The sequence below is a fragment of the Nerophis lumbriciformis genome, linkage group LG02 (assembly GCF_033978685.3).
Source record: "Nerophis lumbriciformis linkage group LG02, RoL_Nlum_v2.1, whole genome shotgun sequence".
Lineage (NCBI taxonomy): Eukaryota > Metazoa > Chordata > Actinopteri > Syngnathiformes > Syngnathidae > Nerophis > Nerophis lumbriciformis.
This window is the reverse complement of record NC_084549.2, coordinates 59584579-59606929: the sequence shown is the minus strand read 5'-3', so window position 1 is coordinate 59606929 and position 22351 is coordinate 59584579. Positions and strand designations below refer to the sequence as shown.

The 22351-nt window shown below is 38.5% G+C and overlaps 1 protein-coding gene across 1 annotated transcript in view; it reads right to left on the bottom strand.

Moving 5' to 3' along the window:
* anapc1 (anaphase promoting complex subunit 1) overlaps window positions 1–21395 on the bottom strand; it is a 67234-nt gene extending 45839 nt beyond the window's left edge. Inside the window, exons 1-11 of the mRNA XM_061965892.2 lie at window positions 21248–21395; window positions 16746–16985; window positions 14735–14899; window positions 14607–14649; window positions 14436–14533; window positions 12074–12156; window positions 11912–11985; window positions 9799–9944; window positions 9502–9659; window positions 7173–7298; window positions 903–1127 (exon numbers count right to left, since the gene is read on the bottom strand). Coding sequence (XP_061821876.2) covers window positions 903–1127; window positions 7173–7298; window positions 9502–9659; window positions 9799–9944; window positions 11912–11985; window positions 12074–12156; window positions 14436–14533; window positions 14607–14649; window positions 14735–14899; window positions 16746–16961 — 1334 coding nt within the window. The 5' untranslated portion in view covers window positions 16962–16985; window positions 21248–21395. The remainder of the gene's footprint in view (window positions 1–902; window positions 1128–7172; window positions 7299–9501; window positions 9660–9798; window positions 9945–11911; window positions 11986–12073; window positions 12157–14435; window positions 14534–14606; window positions 14650–14734; window positions 14900–16745; window positions 16986–21247) is intronic.
* Between the last annotated feature and the right edge of the window lie 956 nt (window positions 21396–22351).

Genomic DNA, 22351 nt, shown 5'->3' with positions numbered 1-22351 from the left:
ACCAAAGACTATAAAAATGGGACCCATTACCTCCCTGCTTGGCACTCAGCATCAAGGGTTGGAATTGGGGGTTAAATCACCAAAATGATTCCCGGGCGCGGCCACCGCTGCTGCCCACTGCTCCCCTCACCTCCCAGGGGGTGATCAAGGGTGATGGGTCAAATGCAGAGAATAATTTCGCCACACCTAGTGTGTGTGTGACAATCATTGGTACTTTAACTTTTTTAACTTTGAATGTCAAAGTTGACCAACATTTCAATTTATGGCAACAACCTTCTACTATACAAGTGAGAGGCATTATTTATGATCTAGCACAAACTTTTACCAACTCAGAGTCGATGCAGCAGCTCACGGGGAGGCTCAGTAGGTCAAAAGCTGTCGATAAGCGAGTTACCTCTCTGTGATCAACGTGCCGCTAAAAATAGTTAATCCGCGTTAGCGCTTATAATAACAATATTGCTAATACTTGGTTAATATTCATGTCACGACATGTAAATGGACTATTGTTGGCGGTTTTGGGATTTTTTTTTTTGAGGGATTTTTAGAGGGATTTTTGGACGCAATAGACGCAATGACACCCATTAGCTTCATTATAGTCACCGTGACCTCCTACTTTCCGAATATTACAAATTAGAATGAATGAAAAAACAGACATATGTGTTCTTGTCTTACATAGGGATTGTGAATGATTTGCAAAATTGCCCCAAAAAAGTGCATTTACCCTGTTCCCCTTTAATATAACCCCTTTTACGGCAGTTACTGAATTACTGTTTATTTGGGTTTTATCGTTGTATGGTTTCTTTTTCTGTGATATGGATCCCCCTGGGTCTGAAATAAAATGACTACTACTACTACTACTACTACTACTACTACTGGATTGTTAGCAAGCACCCGTTTCGAACCTGTTAAATGTGGCAGGTGCCGCGGCCATCTCACTCCACAGCTGCTCCATGCATAGGTCTGGTATGATAGGCTCCAGCTCCGGCAACAGCACGGTCTCGTTGGTGGTGCTGTTGGGAGAGTGCAGCACGCCGTGGTGGCCACGGGGCGACGAGCTGTGGAGGGTCGTGTTGAAACGAGCCATGCCCGATAAGGATGGGGCCGCCAGGCCCGGAGAGTGGGCGCGACTGCAGACAAAAATACATAATCAAATACAATTAATCAAACTGCAAAAAACAGTATTCAAAGATTGTTTTTGCTTTTTTTTTTTTTTTTAAACATATACATACATATATTTATACAATCATATGTACACATACGTATATAGGTATATACACACATATATATATATATGCACATATTTAAACACACATATATATACACACATTTATAAATATATACACATATACACACATATATATATATACACGTATACACACATATGTACACATTTAAACACACATATATATATATACACACACACATATATATATATATATATATATATATATATATATATATATATATATATATACATACACATATATATATATATATGTATATATATATATATTTATATATATATATATATACATATATATATATATATATATATATATATATATATATATATATATATATATATATATATATATATACATACATATACACACACACACACACACACATACATACAGTCGTGTATGTGTGTAAAGAACATAATGTCATGGCTGTCTTGGGTTTCCAATCATTTCTCCAACTCTTATTTTTTCGTGATAGAGTGATTGGAGCACATACTTGTTGGTCACAAAAAACATTCATGAAGTTTGGTTCTTTTATGAATTTATTATGGGTCCAATGAAAATGTGACCTAATATGACCACAGAACTTTCCTCCAGAAGGTCTTATCTTTGTCCATGTGATGTCAGATGAAACAAACATTTAGCTGTTCGGCCACAATACCCAGCAATATGTTTGGAGGAGAAAAGGTGAGGCCTTTAATCCCAGGAACACCATTCCTACCGTCAAGCATAGTGGTGGTAGTATTATGCTCTGGGCCTGTTTTGCTACCAATGGAACTGGTGCTTTACAGAGAGTAAATTGCACAATGAAAAAGGAGGATTACCTCCAAATTCTTCAGGACAACCTAAAATCATCAGGTTGGGTCTTGGGCGCAGTTGGGTGTTCCAACAGGAAGATGACCCCAAACACACGTCAAAAGTAGTAAAGGAATGGCTAAATCAGGCTAGAATTAAGGTTTTAGAATGGCCTTTCCAAAGTTCTGACTTAAACCTCATTGAGAACATGTGGACAATGCTGAAGAAACAAGTCCATTTCCTAAAACCAACACATTTGGCTGAACTGCACCAATTTTGTCAAGAGGAGTGGTCAAAAAATTCAATCAGAAGCTTGCCAGAAGCGCCTTATTTTAGTGAAACTTGCCAAGGGACATGTAACCAAATATTAACATTGCTGTATGTATACTTTTGACCCAGCAGATTTGGTCACATTTTCAGTAGACCCATAATAAATTCATAAAATAACCAAACTTCATGAATGTTTTTTGTGACCAACAAGTATGTCCTCCAATCACTCTATCAACAAAATTTGAGTTGTAGAAATTATTGCAAACTCAAGACAGCCATGACATTATGTTCCTTACAAGTCTATGTAAACTTTTGACCACGACTGTATATGTATGCACATATTTAAACACGTTTAAATATGTCCATTCCACATATTTACACACATATATAAATATATACACACATTTAAACACACATTATTAAATATATACACGCATATACACATACACACACACACACACATATACATACATACTGATATATGTATATATATATATATATATATATATATATATATATATATATATATATATATATATATATATATATATATATATATATATACATATATATATATATATACACATTTATATACTATACATACATGTGTATCTATACATATACATATACAATACATATACCGTATACATATATAATACATACCGTATTTTTCGGACTATAAGTCGCAGTTTTTTTCATAGTTTGGCCGGGCTCCAGTGCGACTTATATATGGTTTTTTCCTTTTTTATTATGCATTTTCGGCAGGTGCAACTTATACTCCGGTGCGACTTATACTCCGAAAAATCCATCCATCCATCCATTTTCTACCGCTTATTCCCTTTTGGGGTCGCGGGGGGCGCTGGAGCCTATCTCAGCTACAATCGGGCGGAAGGCGGGGTACACCCTGGACAAGTCGCCACCTCATCGCAGGGCACTCCGAAAAATATGGTACATATATATGTATACACATATAATATACTGTATATATGTACTTATATAGCTTATACTGTGGTTTATCCGTTTAACAGTGCTCAATACCGGAGTACAGCGGAATATCATAAAACTCACCTGAAGAGCAGGGAAACCTGCGAAACAGGCTTGTAGGGATGAAATAGCCTCCGTGTTTTTTTTTACCCGACCTAAGATATATATATGTACCGGTATACATATATAATATATATATACATATCTATACACAAATACATACATATATATATATATATGTATATATATATATATATATATATATATATATATATATATATATATATATATATATATATATATATATATATGTATGTGTGGGAAAAAAATCACAAGACTATTTCATCTCTACAGGCCTGTTTCATGAGGGGGGGTACCCTCAATCGTCAGGAGATTTTAATGGGAGCATTCGCATACCATGGTTTATATAGGGCACAGAGTGGGTGGGTACAGGCTGGCCTAGGGGCGTGGTGATTGGCTCATGTGTTACCTAGGAGGTGTTTCCGTCTATGGCGGCATGTTGTTACAATTTCGCTGCGCTTGTTGAGGGATGACAGGTCTGGACGGTAAATAATAAACAGTTTCTCTTTCAAGCATAGGTTGCATCTTTTATTACCACTATTGTAAGGTGTGCTGGATGCAAGAATTTGCCATGTTATTGAATATTCAACATTATTGTCTTTGAGGTCCCAAATGTGTTTGCTGAGTTCTGTGGTATTTCGCAGGTTTTTGTTCCTGAAAGAAGCCTTGTGATTGTTCCATCTGGTTTTGAATTCTCCCTCGGTTAATCCTACATATGTGTCGGATGTGTTAATGTCCTTGCGTATTACCTTAGATTGGTAGACAACTGATGTTTGTAAGCACCCCCCGTTGAGAGGGCAATCAGGTTTCTTTCGACAATTACATCCTTTGTTGGTTTTGGAGTCGTTCTGTCTGAGGGCCGACGGCTCATTTGCAATTGTTTTGTTGTGGTTTGAGATGATTTGTCGTATATTGTTCATGCAGCTGTAGCTCAATTTAATGTTGTTCTTGTTGAATACTTTTCTTAGGATGTTGTCTTTGGGAAAGTGTTTGTCAATCAGATTGAGGAATTTGTGTCCAATGTTCGTTGAGACGTTTTTGCTGTATGGGGGGTTGTACCAGATGATGTCGTTCCGTTTTCTGTTCTTTTTTGGCTGGTTTCCTGGCGTGGGTTCATAGGTGAGGGTGAAATTGTATCCGCTTTCATCAAGGGCTTTTTGGTACGGGGGGGTTGCTTGGTCAAATTCAGCTTTGCTAGATGACAGCATCGATAGCCTTTTATTGATTCCGGTAGGTATTCTTTTCGTGGTGGTGGGTGGGTGGTTGCTGTCATGGTGCACGTATTGGAGTGTTGTGTTGGGTTTCGTGAATGGTTGGTAGCTGTTATTTCTCAGGTTATATATATATATATATATATATATATATATATATATATATATATATATATATACACATATATACAGTACATATACATATATGTATGTATTTGTGTATAGATATGTATATATATATATATATATATATATATATATATATATATATATATATATATATATACATACATATATATATATATATATATATATATATATATACACATATATATGTATGTGTATATATATATATGTACAGTATATATATATATATATATATGTGTATATACAGTATGTATATATACTGTACATATATATATATATACATACATATATATATATATATATATATATATATATACACATATATATGTATGTATATATATATATGTACAGTATATATATATATATATGTACAGTATATATATATACATATATATATGTACAGTATATATACATACTGTATATACACACACACACACACATATATACATATATATATATACTGTGTATGTATGTATATATGTATATATATATATATATATATATTTATATATACACAGAACATATACACACATACATACATATATATATATATATATATATATTTATATATACACAGAACATATACACACATACATACATATATATATATGTATATACTAGAGATGCGCGGATAGGCAATTATTTCATCCGCAACCGCATCACAAAAGTCGTCAACCATCCGCATCCACCCGAACTAACATTTAATCAAAGCCGCACCCGTCCGCCATCCGCCCGTTGTTATATATCTAATATAGACGATGCAAGGCATTAGTGAGGTTATAAAGCTTTTGCCTGTTAAAGAAAGGAGACTGATCCAATGCAGCATGCAGAGACATTCAATGCGTGCCACGCTGTCACGGCCCAGACGCACACCAGTGCGCAATCATCTGGGAGCCGCGCTGAGCGCACCTCCAAGCGCGTGGAGGTGCGATGTCCCTCGCACCCGCGGCGGCTCCACCCGGGCTCGCGCCCGAGGCTTCAGCGCGCACCGCGGTGGCCATCCTACTCGTCGCGGCCTAGCCCTCGCGGCTCTCGCTGCCGGCGACGGCCGGGTATGGGCCCGACGCTTCAGCGCCATCCATTTTCAGGGCTAGTTGATTCGGCAGGTGGGTTGTTACACACTCCTTAGCGGGTTCCGACTTCCATGGCCACCGTCCTGCTGTCTATATCAACCAACACCTTTTCTGGGGTCTGATGAGCGTCGGCATCGGGCGCCTTAATCCGGCGTTCGGTTCATCCCGCAGCGCCAGTTCTGCTTACCAAAAGTGTCCCACTCGGCTCACCAGGGTGAGCCCCACCCCTTTCGTGAGCGCACTGCGCGCGGAGTGACCCCTGTTACGAGCCCCCGGCCACGGGGGTGGCGGGCAGGTAAGCTGCTTACCTGCTGCGCGTGACGCCGGCCGCGGCGAAGGCGGACGAGGCGGGGTGTCGGTGCGGTGGGCGCGGTGGTGACCCTGGACGTGCGTCGGGCCCTTCTCGCGGATCACCTCAGCTACGGCTCCCGGTGGGGCCCTCTCGGGGGAAGGGGCCTCGGTCCCGGACCCCGGCGAGGCGTCCCTTCTCCGCTCCGTAAAAGTGACCATCTCTTTTTTTTTTCTTCTTCTGTTGTGGCATATGCTGCAGGTGCCTGCTCGTTTTTCGTATGTGGGTAACAACATTTAACTATGTACGGCGTGGCGCAGTGGAAGAATGGCCGTGCGCGACCCGAGGGTCCCTGGTTCAATCCCCACCTAGTACCAACCTCGTCATGTCCGTTGTGTCCTGAGCAAGACACTTCACCCTTGCTCCTGATGGGTGCTGGTTAGCGCCTTGCATGGCAGCTCCCTCCATCAGTGTGTGAATGTGTGTGTGAATGGGTAAATGTGGAAGTAGTGTCAAAGCGCTTTGAGTACCTTGAAGGTAGAAAAGCGCTATACAAGTACAACCCATTTATCATTATTTATATATATTTCCGAATTGGTTTAACTGCCACCCGCCTGAATCTATTTAAAATCGAATTTTTTTTAATTTCAACCGCCCGACCCGACCCGCGGATAAAATCTTTTTTTTTTTTATTTCAACCGCCTGACCCGCGGATAATCCGCGGACTCCGCGGTTGTGTCCGCAAACCGCGCATCTCTAGTATATACACATACATACATATACATATATGCACACACATACATACATATATATATATATATATATATATATATACACATACATACATATACATATATGCGCACACACACATACATACATATATACATACATACATACATACATACATATATATATATATATATATATATACATATACACACACACACACACACACACACACACCTATATATATATATATATATGTATATATATATATACATATATATATATATATATATATATATATATATATATATATATATATATATATATATATATATATACAGTATTTTGAGCTTACCTGAGGGCAGCCATGTTGGATATGCTCGGGGAATGTATACGGGAATGTATTCCTGGCGAGGACATGAGGATTCTGCTCTGGTGGTTATGCAGACTGCTGTAGTGCAGAGGTGAGCTGACAGCACCGCTAGAAATAGGCAAGGACAAAAAAAAATACTATAATACAATAGAATAGAATAGAAAGTACTTTAAAATGTAAATTGTGCAATCACATGATGTATACGGTACACAGCATATACTATATAGATCTCATATGCTTTACTTTGTAGGAACAGTTTGAGGAAGGCCCTGTAGGTGGCGGTATACATCGTAGCACATGCCTCTTAACTCATACGCATCTGGCTTGCCAGAGAATAAGAGGATGGAGCAAAATAGATCATCTGTGTAGTGAGTAATCATAACCCCACTTGATTAAGGATGGGTATTGGTTTACATTTCAACCGATGCTAGTACAAAATCAAGTGCCTGAATCGGTACTTAAGAAATGAAAATGCGCATTTTGTAAAAAAGTTAATTTATCATAATTATTGCCGCAATAAAGAACATAAAGAACGTGCAAAAAGCAACTTTTTTGTATACTAATATTCGTACTCATAGTTACGGGGGTTAATGAATGCAACCTCACCCACGGTAACCGTCATTGGCTCATAATAAAGTGCTGTGTTGTTTGTGTGGCTACTGCCCAGCAATGCTGCGATGCTAGCGGTGCTATGAGGGTTGTTGTTGATGTGTGTATAGTCTCTTATTTACGTACTATTGGCTATAATAAGTTTGAAAAACAGATGTATGATTTTTTTCTACATTTAAAACACTTACTTGTGGTCTACATAACATGTAATGGTGTTTCTTTGGTCAAATGTTGCATAGATTATGTTTTACAGATCATCTTCAAGCCGCTTTCTGTCTTAAGAATATGCCGTTTTGTGGGCGCTCTTATTTATGTGCCGAAATCCTCCTCCAGGCTACGCCTTCTTCGACTGCATCTCCACATCGTCAACCATGTTGTAGTTTTTTAGCGCTTCCATATGGAGTCTACTGACAGATATACTGTAAGTTAGAACTATACGCTACTTTGTATCAGAAATAGCCACAGCGCAGGATGCATGTGCATGTACGAGCCAGTCTGCCCCACAACAAGAGGATGGAGAAAAAAAAAAGAACAAAGTGACCACAACTTCGGACTACAATGGCGAACTCGGGCAAAGATCTTTGGGTGAACCTTTACCATATATGGCGACATCTGCTGATGTCACATGTTGGAAAACGTCACAAGTCAGGGTAAATCTAAAACAGCTTGTTTGGAACAAGTTTGGAAGAGGGCAAGATGGTTTTATAAATACCTCCGTCATGCCTCCTTGGTTAATTTCACATTGTCAGGACATATGGGGATCCCAAAAACACACAAAAAAAGTTACCAAAGTTACCAAAAAAAGACCCATTTGGTCAGCAATTAAGTTTTAAAAGAGCGTGGGACTTCTATTAAGACATTATATCACTACTGATTATTACATATGTTACTTGCACAACATCAGCGCCAAACACTTTTTGCAGGTGTCTAGTCTGCAGTCCTTTAGCATCGATAGCTACTTATTTTTTCGGTCTGGTTACTACTGTTTATATTGGCACCGGTGCTATTATGCAACCAGATTTCAGTGTCCATCCATATTCTTGATACTCCGAAGACCGACTCGCGACAAACATACTGAAGAGACTTTTGAAGACTTTCACATGAAAGCGCGCATTGCTCTAGCAGGCTTGTATTTGACATAAAAGAGGAAAAAAATACAAAAGTTAATTTACAGTTCTATACCTATTTGTTTTGCTCGTTTCTTGACTCACATTTTTCCTCCCACACCATTATTCCTCTCTTCTGTAGCGTCCATTACTATTACATGCAAAAGCACCATGGCCAGGATGTTATTCTGTCACTCCAACCTGCCGACAAACTGCCACAAATAGATTGCTGTGTGAAACACTGTTTGGTGGGGAAGAACTAGAGCGCAGATGGTCAGGCCCAAGTTCAGTGACCCAGACAACAAGTTCTACTCCCAACACCTTGTAGAACAATATTAATTGGCAATGGACACAATGGCAACATGTCCCAATATTTTAAGTCCAAAAAGTTCATTCAAACAGCTCATCCCTCAACAACAATTTGATATTCAGCCTCTTGCTTGTGGTATTGATCCCCAACCTTCCGACGTCAGAGAGAGCCACAGTGAGTCATAGGCGATGGTCTGTGACAGCAATGACTCTGCTTGTCTACACACCGACATCTACGTGTGCAACTAATCGACAATCTTACACGCCTTGAAAGCTAACCCTGTTACCTTGGGGCAGTAGCGGGATTAAACCTGGTTGGCTTGCTGCCACCTGGGGAGTCCAGGCGGGAGAAGTTACGCAGGTGGGACATCAGGAAGTCTGTGGCCAGGAAGCCCAAAGGTCCACTGAAAGGCTCCGCGGGACACCGAAGCAAGGTTGAGCGCTCCTAGTGGAGGTAAGAGGTTAATGCTGAGGTATATCTTTGTCATCCAGCGAAACCAGCGACAGATAGCAACATCCAGAAACATGGAGGCGTGACATGAGATATTTCCAAAGTAAAGTTGACTGTGCTCCATTGTTTTCACCTCATGTGTGACTTTCCGCAGGCTCCACACGGAGTGCGTTCCCTGCACGGTGTCATAGGAGACGACTATTGAAGGCTGGCAGCAGGCAAAGACTATTTTCATTGTGGTGTCAGACATGTACTCCACACAAGTGCCTTCCATCGAGCCTGGAAGGTGCACACGTTTGCAGAGGATCAAACCAAAATACAGCACAGACTCTGAACTGTACCTAAAACATCAAGAAAAAAAAGACCTGATGGCTGAAACGCATTAATTAAAAGATTAATTAAGAGTGCCTTTTTTATAGTTTTCTTAAATGTACGTCCCTATTCCAAAGAGCACCTTTTTTGATGATCTTTTCACTTATTTTAGGCCCAAACTGTGTTCCTTTAACTATTTTTGATCAAATACGAGACATATTGTTATTACAGGGTATCCCTAGCCTACAAGTCTTTATCTTTTTTTGTCTTTTCTGCGTGTTAAGACACTTTCATTATTGTATCATAATAGGTATACGGTACCCTAGTTTTCGTACGCACCGCTTTTTTTATGATAAGTTTGTTAAGCAAATGGGTTGCTCACTCAGTTCTTGTACTTTTTTATTGAATACGACTGCAGAATAAGCCACCATGGGGCAAAAGAAAGTTGTGAGTGGCAACACTGACAAAAAAGGTGAGAAACACTATTGAAGTTAAGGAAGACGTACACAGGTGGTGTCCGTGTGGCTATTTCTCTTCGCTCACCACCGTCTTTAGTAGCCACATGTAGATGGACAACAATATTTAATTTGATCATCATTCGGATTAGAATGGTACTGTGTACATGGACGCTCAAAAAATTATCTGATTATGACGTGCATTTTCATGCATCACACCTTAAATCGGAATACTTTACTTTGACATGCGCAGAACCTAACAAACGGAAAGGTGTGTTTATTATTTATGCTATAGCGCTATCTTTTGGACGAGTTCACTCACTGCAGGTGCTGAAGAGCATTACACTTCTACTGTTAACAAACATTGATTTGCATATTTGTGCTTGTCCAACGTTATCACGGTATTTATATATTTTTCCTTCTATTCACTACTTTTGTTTTAACTCTCTTTTTGAAATGGAACTGTTCTGTGTTTTTTATGTTGTGATTACGTATGGGTTGCGGTGCATCTTCATGTTAGGACATTCTGTGTTTGAGGCTAGCAGTTAGCACTTGGATTAGCTGTAAACTCGTAAATCAAACAGCTCGCTAAGACGACAACTGGATCCCTTCTTTTATTGTTAAATCGACACATGACACTCCATACCATACTTTTGTTTTTGCTAGTCTCGTTTTAAAGCAACAAACTCAACAGTATATAACGCTACTTCTGTACATGTTGAATGGGGGGAGACAGCAGCAAGACAATTGCTTCATTGAGACTATAACATTTAGTCCCCGCTCCACCACCAAAGTATAGCTGACATCAAAGACATGCGCAGAAATGATCATTCTAACCCGAATTTCGGAAGATGTGTTTTCATGCGCTACAATCTGAATAACTTTCCGCATAAACCACCCGTCTTGATCCAAATAAAATTTTGATCCGAACATGTGTGATCAGGTCAGAATACTCCGAATGGCGCTTTTACATGAAGCATTTTTATTCCGTTTAGGCTTTTAATCAGATTAAATCTATCCATGTGCACATAGCAAATAAAAGTAAAATTAATGTTAAATGTTTATTGATAAATCTTATTCCTCTCTTATACGTATTTCACAATGTTGTTTGCATGTAAAACTGGAATTATTCTCCAATTCTGGTTGTTTGAATCAAATTAATTGGATTTACATTATTTCTTCAAGTAAAAAAGTATCCAGTTTTTGTCGAATTTGATTTTGTTAGATCTTTTGTAACAGATTACAAAAACCGAGGTACCAGTGTACATGAATTAATAAAAATGTCTTTGTAGGACATAGGACTTATTTTTGTACTAACATGACAATAAACCTTACCAAAAATTGACTTGTGCAGTTATCAATAAGGGTGAATCCATTATTTGTTATGGGGAAAGTGTGCTTGCATTTCAAATGCAAGCACCCTGTTTGACCACTGAGGGTTCACAATGTTGAAAAAGAGCGTAGAAGGTAGCATATAACCTGTTGATTTGCAAACTACTGGTGCCACCTCATCTATCGGATGCAGCATGCTGAACACTGTGGGAAGAGACTCGCTGTGGAGATGGAAAAAAACACCAGTCAAAAATATGTGCAACTTTTTTTTAAATTGCGAGTCAAGTCTGTTATGTGTTATGCGTGTACCCAGGCGCACTGAGTTGTCCGTCGGCTGCTGTAATTTTACGCTCCAACATGAGTCCAAACTTGGTTGGCCAGACTTTTGACACCTGTTGGAGACAGAAGAGGTTCACACGAATACATTGTTGCTTCAACTTAAAGAGTGTTTTGTGGTGTAAGCAGTCTCTTGGCTAATTGTTAAGTTGCAAGCAAAAATTGGAGTGGCAAGCATCCCCGCGATTAGTTGGTGTACCATATGCAGGGTTTCCCCTACATGTAAACCAATGCCATTGCAAGATTAACGCCGCCAAGCCTTCAAAATACGTTTGTTATTTGGGGGGGTTTTTTAAACACTAAACATGAAAATAAATTTAAGTGATATATTGTATGAATGGATATACTGTGTATAGTCTCTTATTTACGTACTATTGGCTATAATAAGTTTGAAAAACAGATCTGTTATCATAAAAACGTTCCTCATTGCTACATTTTGGAGAAAGAAAACATGCATCGGAATCGTTTGTCAGAAGCGCGTCAGCTGGTTGTGCACCAAAACGAGTTGACACCTGACCAAAGTAAAGAGAGAAAGTTGAAGAGAAAGGTACTTTAAGCTAATTGATGCATTTCTTTTTCAAGCTGGTGTTAATTACCCAAAATCTTTTTACATTACTACCGACAATAACGTCTAACTTTACGTCGTGTGCGTCTTTGAACCTCTGTTTGGACATCACTGTGTGGAGTGTGCATTTGCCCCTGTGCGTGTGTGGTTTTCTTCTGGCACTCACATTCCAAAACTATTCATTTTAGGTTCAGTGGACTGCAAATTGTCCATTGATATAAATGTTATGTGCCTGCAAATGGCCATGCTAATTTGAGTTAGCTTTTTTATGAGGTAGTCCATTGTACGTTAGCATTAAGCTAGTAGCATTTGGAGCTCCTGCATAATTGTATTGCTTTTTTCAGTTTATTCCAAATTATATTATTAATCCAACGTGACTCCTACATGTATGTGCACTTCATGTGTATGTACGTATAATGTACTTTAGTGAAGAATATCAACAAAACACCTAAAGTTGTTTTTTGACAATCTAACTCAAAGGACTGTTTACATATTTGGCAAACTACCTTGCAACATTCAGGGAGGGCAGAATAAAGTGAAGACTGTGTTACGTTTTACAATAAGCAGCAACAATTGAAACTGTTGAACAAAGAGAGCACAGTCATCCAAGTCCAAAATCCTTGTGTTAAAGCTGATTGTGATTCTGATAATATAAGAAAAACATGTTAATATTACTATTATTCTTATTATTGGTAATATTAATAACTAATACCACTAATATTGGTTTTTATATATACCTAAAACATTTGTTTAGCAACAATTGAAACTGCTGAAAAAAGAGAGCACAGTTATCCAAGTCAAATTCCTTGTGTTAAAGCTGATTGTGATTCTGATAATATAAGAAAAACATGTTAATATTACTATTATTATTATTGGTAATATTAATAACTAATACGACTAATATTTGTTTTTATATATACCTAAAATATTTATTTAGCCTTTTTAAAGAAAATGTATGCATCATTGCAAATCAAAATGATCATGTCATATATATGATGATGTAATATTGACCACGCCCCTAGCCACATATATACGGGCAATCTAGGGGAAACCCTGAAATGCCACAATGACATCGGAAGGAATAAAGTGTGTGTGAAGAACAGTGAAACAGAATGTGTCGATAACGCCAGCCAAGGATGTTGAAACAATATATAAATGGCTGACATTTACCCATAAAAATATGGAGAAACAGCTGGAAGGATATACAGAAGAAGTCCTCTCTCCAAGATAAATGCTGTAATTATTACTTTACTTCATAAAGCTAATGTAATTGTTTGTTGTACAATATGTTGTATTGTTTTTCATACAAAAAATATTTATTTAAACGTTTGTTTTTCTTTTTAAAAGGTGTGTTACATGTCAAATTTGTGCTGTTTTGGGCGGGTCAAGCACGGATTAAATTGATTTGAATTAATTTCATTGGGCGGAGTTGATTTGAGATACAAGTGTTTTGACTTAAGAGCTCCGTCACAATGCCAATTAATCTTGTAAATTGATGTACTACAGTACTTTAACTGTTATTTTAAATGCACAATCAGCAGGAATACATGTATTTATTTAGGACTGATACCACGGGATCAAATAACCAAGTGGCTAAGTTTGTATTGTACTGAATATGATATTTTGCTTCTTAAAATATGTAAAGCAGTATCGGAAATTTTCGTACATGTTTATGTCAGGGTTATCCATACATTTTTTCAACAAGAGCTGCCAAGCCGGACTTTGCTTTTAGATACAAAATTAAACATTCCCAAGCTGAGTCTGTCTTACCTGGATTGGCAGAGGCGAGAGGAAATCTTTTCCGGTGACACTGTGAATGTTGACGCAGCCATTCTGCACAATACACACGGTGTGCTCCACTTTTTCTTCTATTTAACACAACCAGGATCTTCTTTAAAGCTTCTCCACAATGATGACTTTAATAATGCAATGATACTTTACCGTCATTCTTGCTTTGAGGAACGGCAAAGTTGCACCACAAAGCCTGCAGATTGAGCCAAGTTTGTCACCACTTTGACTCAAACAAGTTGAAAATGAGTATGGTAGTACTGTAATCCTCAGAAACTAACCTGTTCCACTGGACCGTCAACAGTGAAAGCCTTGTAAACATTAGAACCTTGTGTCCGGCTGCCCTGGCTCCACACGACCACATTTCCCGCGGCGTAAAGCTCCTCTTCAAATTCCACGTCCTGCTCCAAGGCGTCCACGCTGCCCTTCCTGAGTTGCCAGCTTTCCTGCCAACCACAAAATTAACACAACTAATGAAGACCTTTGTAAAGTTGCCCCCCTTGTCAAAATCTTCCCAAACTTGTCCAATCGTTTGTGTTGCAAAATTTTCGATTGTGTCGTTACGGTTTTTACATTATTCTCAAACACATTTTCTGACTAGTGATCTCATCACTTTCCCTCACCTTGTCCAAATCATTGTGCCATTCCTTTGTACTTTTTATGTCTGTTATAGTTTTTAAGTTAACGTTTTAATATTCATAATCCCCTCGCCCCCACACACACACCTTGTCAAACCTCCCCAAACCAGTCCCAATTGTTTGTGCCACATTTGTGCTGCACAAATGTGTGGTCTATTGTGTGTTTTGAAGTTATTAATATTTCATCTAATTAATATCGTTTTTAAGTTATTATTGTTTTATGTTACTAACCTGTAATAACGTGTTATTAATCAAAACTAGACACCAACTACATCAAAATCTCCCCAAACTTGTCCCATTCGTTTATGCTACGATTGTACTTGTTTGTGCTGCAAAAATATTTGGTCTAATTATTATAGTTTTTAAGTTATTAATGTTTTGTGATTCACCAATGTGAAGTTGCCCCTATGTAATTACCGTGTTAATAATCATAACTTGACCCAACTATGTCAAAAGCTGGGTCCATTCGTTTGTGCTGCAAAATATTTGGTCTAACTTTTATCATTTTTAAGTTATTAACTAATTATGATTAAAGGGGAACATAATCACCAGACCTATGTAAGCGTCAATATATACCTTGATGTTGCAGAAAAAAGACCATATATTTTTTTAACCGATTTCCGAACTCTAAATGGGTGAATTTTGGCGAATTAAACGTCTTTCTATTATTCGCTCTCGGAGCGATGACGTCGGATTCAAGTTGCACCAGTGGCCCAAAGATGCGAAAGTGGCAAGAAATTGGACAAAATTTGTTCAAAATACGAGGGTGTGGGGAAAGCCGACGAAATGGTCAGTCGTTTGTTCCGCACACTTTACCGACGAAAGCTATGCTACGACAGAGATGGCAAGAATGTGTGGATAACCTGCGACACTCAAAGCAGATGCATTTCCAACGATAAAGTCAAAGAAATCTGCCGCCAGACCCCCATTGAATCTGCCGGAGTGTGTGAGCTATTCAGGGACAAAGGACCTCGGTAGCACGGCAAGCAATGGCGGCAGTTTGTTCCCGCAGACGAGCGAGCTAAACCCCCTGGATGTCTTGGCTCACACCGCTTCTACCGTCCCTTATGCCACCGAAGATAAAATGGTAATAACATAAAACAATAATAGTTACACACAACATGTTTGCAAAACAAACAGCACAAACAAATGGGACAAGTTTGGGGAGATGCTGACATAGTAGAGGGTCTCGCTATAATTAATAACATATTAAACATGTTAATTACACGTCAATAACATAAAACCATAAAGCGGTAATTACTTAAAAACCATAATTGTTGACAAAAAAAATTGCAGAACAAATCAGCACAAACTATTGGGACCGGTTTGAGGTGGTTTTGACAAGTTGTGGGGCTGGTTATGAATATTAACACGTTAATAACATAAAAACAACAAGAGTTAGACAAAAACATTTTTCAGCCCAAACATAGCACAAATGAATGGAACAAGTTTGGCATGATTTTGACAAGGTGAGGGGGCTTAATGACACCATTAGTCAGAAGATGTATTTTAGAATAACTCAAAAACCTTAACGGCACAGACAAAACATTTTGCAGCACAAACGTAGCACAAATATTCGGGACACGTTTGGGGACAACTTCACACAGGTCCAATGGAGCTTGCCATCTTCATGGTGGTTCTTTGAACCACTTACCTTCTCTCTCTCCTGGAGACTGACTTCCTGCAGGGAGCCCACCAAGCCGGCAGCGCAGTCCGAAGACCACAGCTCGGAAGCCGGCTGGAGCTCCCGCAGCTGCAGGTTGAAGGCATTGGGATGGTTCTTGCAGTGATCACGGCCAAACGGGACAAACGACTGCAATTCCCCAGCGGCAATCATCGTGGCTGTCTCTTCATACACGACTTCCGACATGAGTCCCAGATATCAGCATTATTTCTGCAACAGAACAATGTGCATTAACTTAGAATGTCGCAGCACACAAATTACGTTTGTGTGTGTTCGCCGCTGGCTGGATCTCTGCAGTGGTCACTTATAGAGCGTTTCACGCTTGATCGCGCCACCATGAGTAGCGACCAAACCACTGTTTTCAAAGTTCAACTGCGTTTGTGTTGTTTTCATCATCACTGCACACTAGGGATGTAACGGTCTTGCAGATACCACGGTTTCAAAGTCTTCACAATATTGCTGTGACGTTTCAAACAAAAACTTGGTGAGTGTAATTTTTTTTACTAGCGCTTTAGCGTTGGCCTGGTCTGTAAATAAACTACATCTCCAAGAATCCTCCGCACAGCGTGGGACCGCCAAGGTGGGAGCGTAGAACGCCATAAGCAGGAAGTGAAGTGTGTTCGTACTCGTAGTAGATAAGAGGTATTGTTTTTTTATGGACATGTTCCTGAGAATGTCATCAAAATCTGTCCACTATTATTTGAATTATGTTGCTAACAAACAAACAAACAAGCCCTGGCAAAAACATAACCTCTTTGGCAAAGTTAAGAAAGTCTGCAGTCTGCAAAGCACGCCACTTTTTCGTCTCAAGCGTTTCCAAGGCGAAACAGAGCCAGCCGGTCACGTTGAGGTATTTACATTATCCATCCATCCATTTTCTACCGCTTGTCCCTTACGGGGTCGCGGGGGGTGCTGGAGCATATCTCAGCGTGCATTCTGGCGGAAGGCGGGGTACACCCTGGACTAGTCGCCACTTCATCACAGGGCCAACACATGTTCAAAGCTAAATTGTTAGTTAACTTTTTTTTGTTCAAAGTGATATAAACAATATCCACTGTAGAGGATGCTGCTTCTCATAAAGTAAACGTAGAAAGCCACTAAAGTGAACATTATTGTTTTACATTCATTACACACAATGTTTACATATTCACTTTAAGACATTCAACTTTCTTGAAACAGGGGATGTTCCTACACTATTATTTGCATTTAAAAATATGTGTTAGTAGTGATAAATATGATTAGAACCTTTGAGCATTATATTATTATTATTATAGAGGTTTATTTTAAATAGGGACAGATACAAAAACATAGACATCTGAAACAGTTATCCAATCATAGTGTTTGTAGCCAAAGCTAATTTACAACACTTGTCCCCAACAACAACAACACAGATCCAACATCATTAAAATAGGAAAATAAAAAGTAGAATGAGTCGATGATAATAATGATAATAGTAATAATATAGACAAAGTGCAAACTAGATAAAAGCCAATAATAATAATAACACTGACAAAGTGCAGACTAGATAAAAACCAATTAGTAAAAATTAGTAAAAACTAAACATGGGAACACGATTGCTGCTCAACTAGCCATCATTTTGTTTGTTTATTGAAAGTGACAAGTTCAGGTATACTTTTCAAAGTGTCCGGTAAAGAGTTCTATAGTTGTGGTCCTTTTATTGAAAAGGCAGTCTGGGCAAAAGATGTCCTACGAAATGGAACACAACAGTTGCCTTTTGACGTTGCTCGGGTGGTAGATCTGGTACCACTTTGCAGTCTTGTAATTGCCTTGCAGAGCAATTGGGGAGCAGAGTTATCCAAGCATTTAAAATCCAGTTTGACTGCGTGTAACAAAATAAAATTGGTAAAACTTAAAATATTGTATTTGGTTAAAATTTGGCGATGATGATATCGTATACTCTTCTAGTCTAGTACTTTCAAGGTGCGGTTATAAAGACACTCAATGGTCTTGATTGATGACTGGTGTGCCTGGGACACCAGATATGTGTGTTTAATGCTTCTCAAATATTTTCTGTTACGCCACCCCTAGAAAAAAGACAATATTTTGCGCCCCCCCCCTACTCTCCACCCTAGCTTTAAATAGTATAATTTGTCTATAAAATTGTTATAAGTATACCTCTGCATAACATTTGTAAGCTCATTCACATTAAAGGAAAAAACACAGCGGTCTTTCCTCGACTCCCACCATGGTTGTAGCGAAACCAAGTGCTACATACGCTTCATCTAATTCTGGTACGGTGAAAAAAACATGTTCCCCAAGGTCACACCGCACCCGGGGGGGGGGGGGTCGCCCCACTATTTGAGAAGGACCGAATTACAGTAAGTGTGTTTATCCTAAACATTCCTGCCACTTCATTTCACAGACTATGACATTTTTACCAAGTCTTTTTTTTTTGACATACACAACAAAATCGTACCGTTGCCTTAATACCTTGATAATATCGTACTGTGAGGTTTAGACACCGTTACATTCCTGCTATACACCAATTCTCATAATGTCGAACACATATCCTAGTTTACCCAGAATATCGATAAGTACTCACGCCACAAAGCACTGACAAAACTCCCCTGCAAAAAATCTATGCTGAGTGTAATTTTCATTGAATCCCTATAATAATATAAACTATACATTTATCTATGACTCTGCCAAATATCTTTTAGAATGATCGATTCGCACACTGATTTTTTGGACTGGCCTAGCTGTTTGTTTTGTGACTCACAAGACAAGTCCGAGCAGCCATGTTTACTCAAATGTTCCATCACTTCCAATGCTAATTACATGTACTTAATCGATTAAAAATACACTGTAACTGTGAAACCTACTTTTGTCAGTTTTTTTGTTTAGCGGGCTTTCCAATGATACCAACCTTTTCAAAATGGGGTCAATTTTTAAAAAGTTATGACATTTTAACAAATCGGTCACACCTAAAAGAAGAAGTTAACCACAAATGAGTGCATTTTCACTGGCTTTAAAAGTCCATAACTTTCTTAATATTTATCACAGAAAAATTATACTTACCGTATTTTTCGGACTATAAGTCGCAGTTTTTTTTCATAGTTTGGCCGGGGGTGCGACTTATACTCAGGAGCGACTTATGTATAAAATTATTAACACATTAACGTAAAATATCAAATAATATTATTTAGCTCATTCACGTAAGAGACTAGACGTATAAGATTTCATGGGATTTAGCGATTAGGAGTGACAGATTGTTTGGTAAACATATAGCATGTTCTATATGTTATAGTTATTTGAATGACTCTTACCATAATATGTTACGTTAACATACCAGGCACGTTCTCAGTTGGTTATTTATGCCTCATATAACGTACACTTATTCAGCCTGTTGTTCACTATTCTTTATTTATTTTAAATTGCCTTTCAAATGTCTATTCTTGGTGTTGGCTTTTATCAAATACATTTCCCCAAAAAATGGGACTTATACTCCAGTGCGACTTATATGTTTTTTTCCTTCTTTATTATGCATTTTCGGCAGGTGCGACTTATACTCCGGTGCGACTTATACTCCGAAAAATACGGTATATCTCTAGAATCGTCTTTACAAGACCTGTCTGATAATATTATTTCTTTAAATTGTACACACGCCCTTACACAAATGTCCCATAACACGCTTTCCATCAAACAAAGGCTAAATATAATTTCCACAAAGCATTTATTTGAAATGTAAAGTCTTATCGGTTTACAGATATACCTTACAGCAGTGTTTTTCAACCTTTTTTGAGCCAAGGCACATTTTTTTCATTGAAAAAATCCGAAAGCACACCACCAGCAGAAATCGTTAAAAAATGTAACTCGATATTGACAATAAAAAGTTGTCGCAATTGTTGAATGTGAATTTAAACCATAACCAACCATGCATCACTATACTTGTCTCAAAGTACTGGCATGACCTGTCACATCACATTTTTTGGTGTTTTTCCTGTGTGTAGTGTTTTAGTTCTAGTCTTGCGCTCCTATTTTGGTGGCTTTTCCTGTTTTGTTGGTATTTTCCTGTTGCAGTTTCATGTCTTTCTTTGTGCGCTATTCCCCGCACCTGCTTTGTTTTAGCAATCTAGACTATCTCAGTTGTTGCTATCCTTCTTTGTGTGGACATTGTTGTCATGTCATGAACAGACGTACTTTGTGGACGCCATCTCTGCTCCACACGCTGTAAGTCTTTGCTGTCGTCCAGCATTCTGTTTTTCTTTAAGTAATGCTTACAGAGTTTATTGGACCGTTAATATCCCACTACTTAACAAAAAGTACCATCAATACAGATGTATATTATTTAGTAATACAAAAACTAAACTTGACAATTAGTTCACGTTTGTTGACACTTTATTCGGGCGAACAACTAGTGATGCGCTCATGGTTCTTGCCTAGCATGCTAACAATGCTAATAGGAGCCTCAGCTAACATTCACCCAGCAGGAAAGACAATGAGCTACTAACCTGATAATAACAAATATTCTGGTTCTTATCGCGGAGTCCTCGACTATCTAACGCGTCAGAGAAGCTGCCAGAAGCTGACACAAAAACACACTCGGTACCAAAAAAGGGACTGTGGCAAGTTTTCAAATGACCGCGGACATGTTTGCTGCCCCGGCAATCCTCTACTTCCGCCAGTCCACCAATCAGAGAGGAGCGTAGCAATGACGTCACGACGTCAACTCAAGCCATATTGAGCAATAACGTTTTTATTGTGCACAAAACAAATAATCATCTCTAAATATTAATAATTATGATACTAATAATATAACAAAACAAATACGATAAGAATACAATAATGTATATAGTCCTACAATTATTGTGAATAATTAGAAACAATACATATATATATATATAATATAATTTATATATATAAAAAATACAACAAACTGATAAATAAATATAAAAATCGATTAGTAAATATTTATTTCGATACAGTGTAAAAAAAAAAAAAAAATTATATATTGAAGTACTCCGGCTTCCTCCCACCCCCAAAGACATGCACCTGGGGATAGGTTGATTGGCAACACTAAATTGGCCCTAGTGTGTGAATGTTGTCTATCTATCTGTGTCGGCCCTGTGATGAGGTGGCGACTTGTCCAGGGTGTACCCCGCCTTCCGCCCGAATGCAGCTGAGATAGGCTCCAGCACCCCCCGCGGCCCCAAAAAGGTACAAGCGGTGGAAAATGGATGGATGGACATTACAGTTTTTTCCAATTGCTTACACAGTCAATTTTAAATGTTCACACAGTTAACAAAGTCTATACACAGTAAACAAAACCCCTGTGCAGATTTGCCTACTATTAGGCAGAGACTCTGCTTCACAGTTTTTGCGAAATATTACACACAATGCTTTACACACATTCCCATCTTGCACACATATAACGATTGTGATACACCCATTTTCACACTTCACACACACACTAGGATTGTGATACACACATCTTTATCTCCAGATTTTTTTTCAAACCTTGCTGTCGTCTAAGTCTGCACATGTAGCCTATACTCTATGCTATAATTTGCTGGGGCCTATCTCAGCTGCATTCCAGTCGCCACCTCATCACAGGG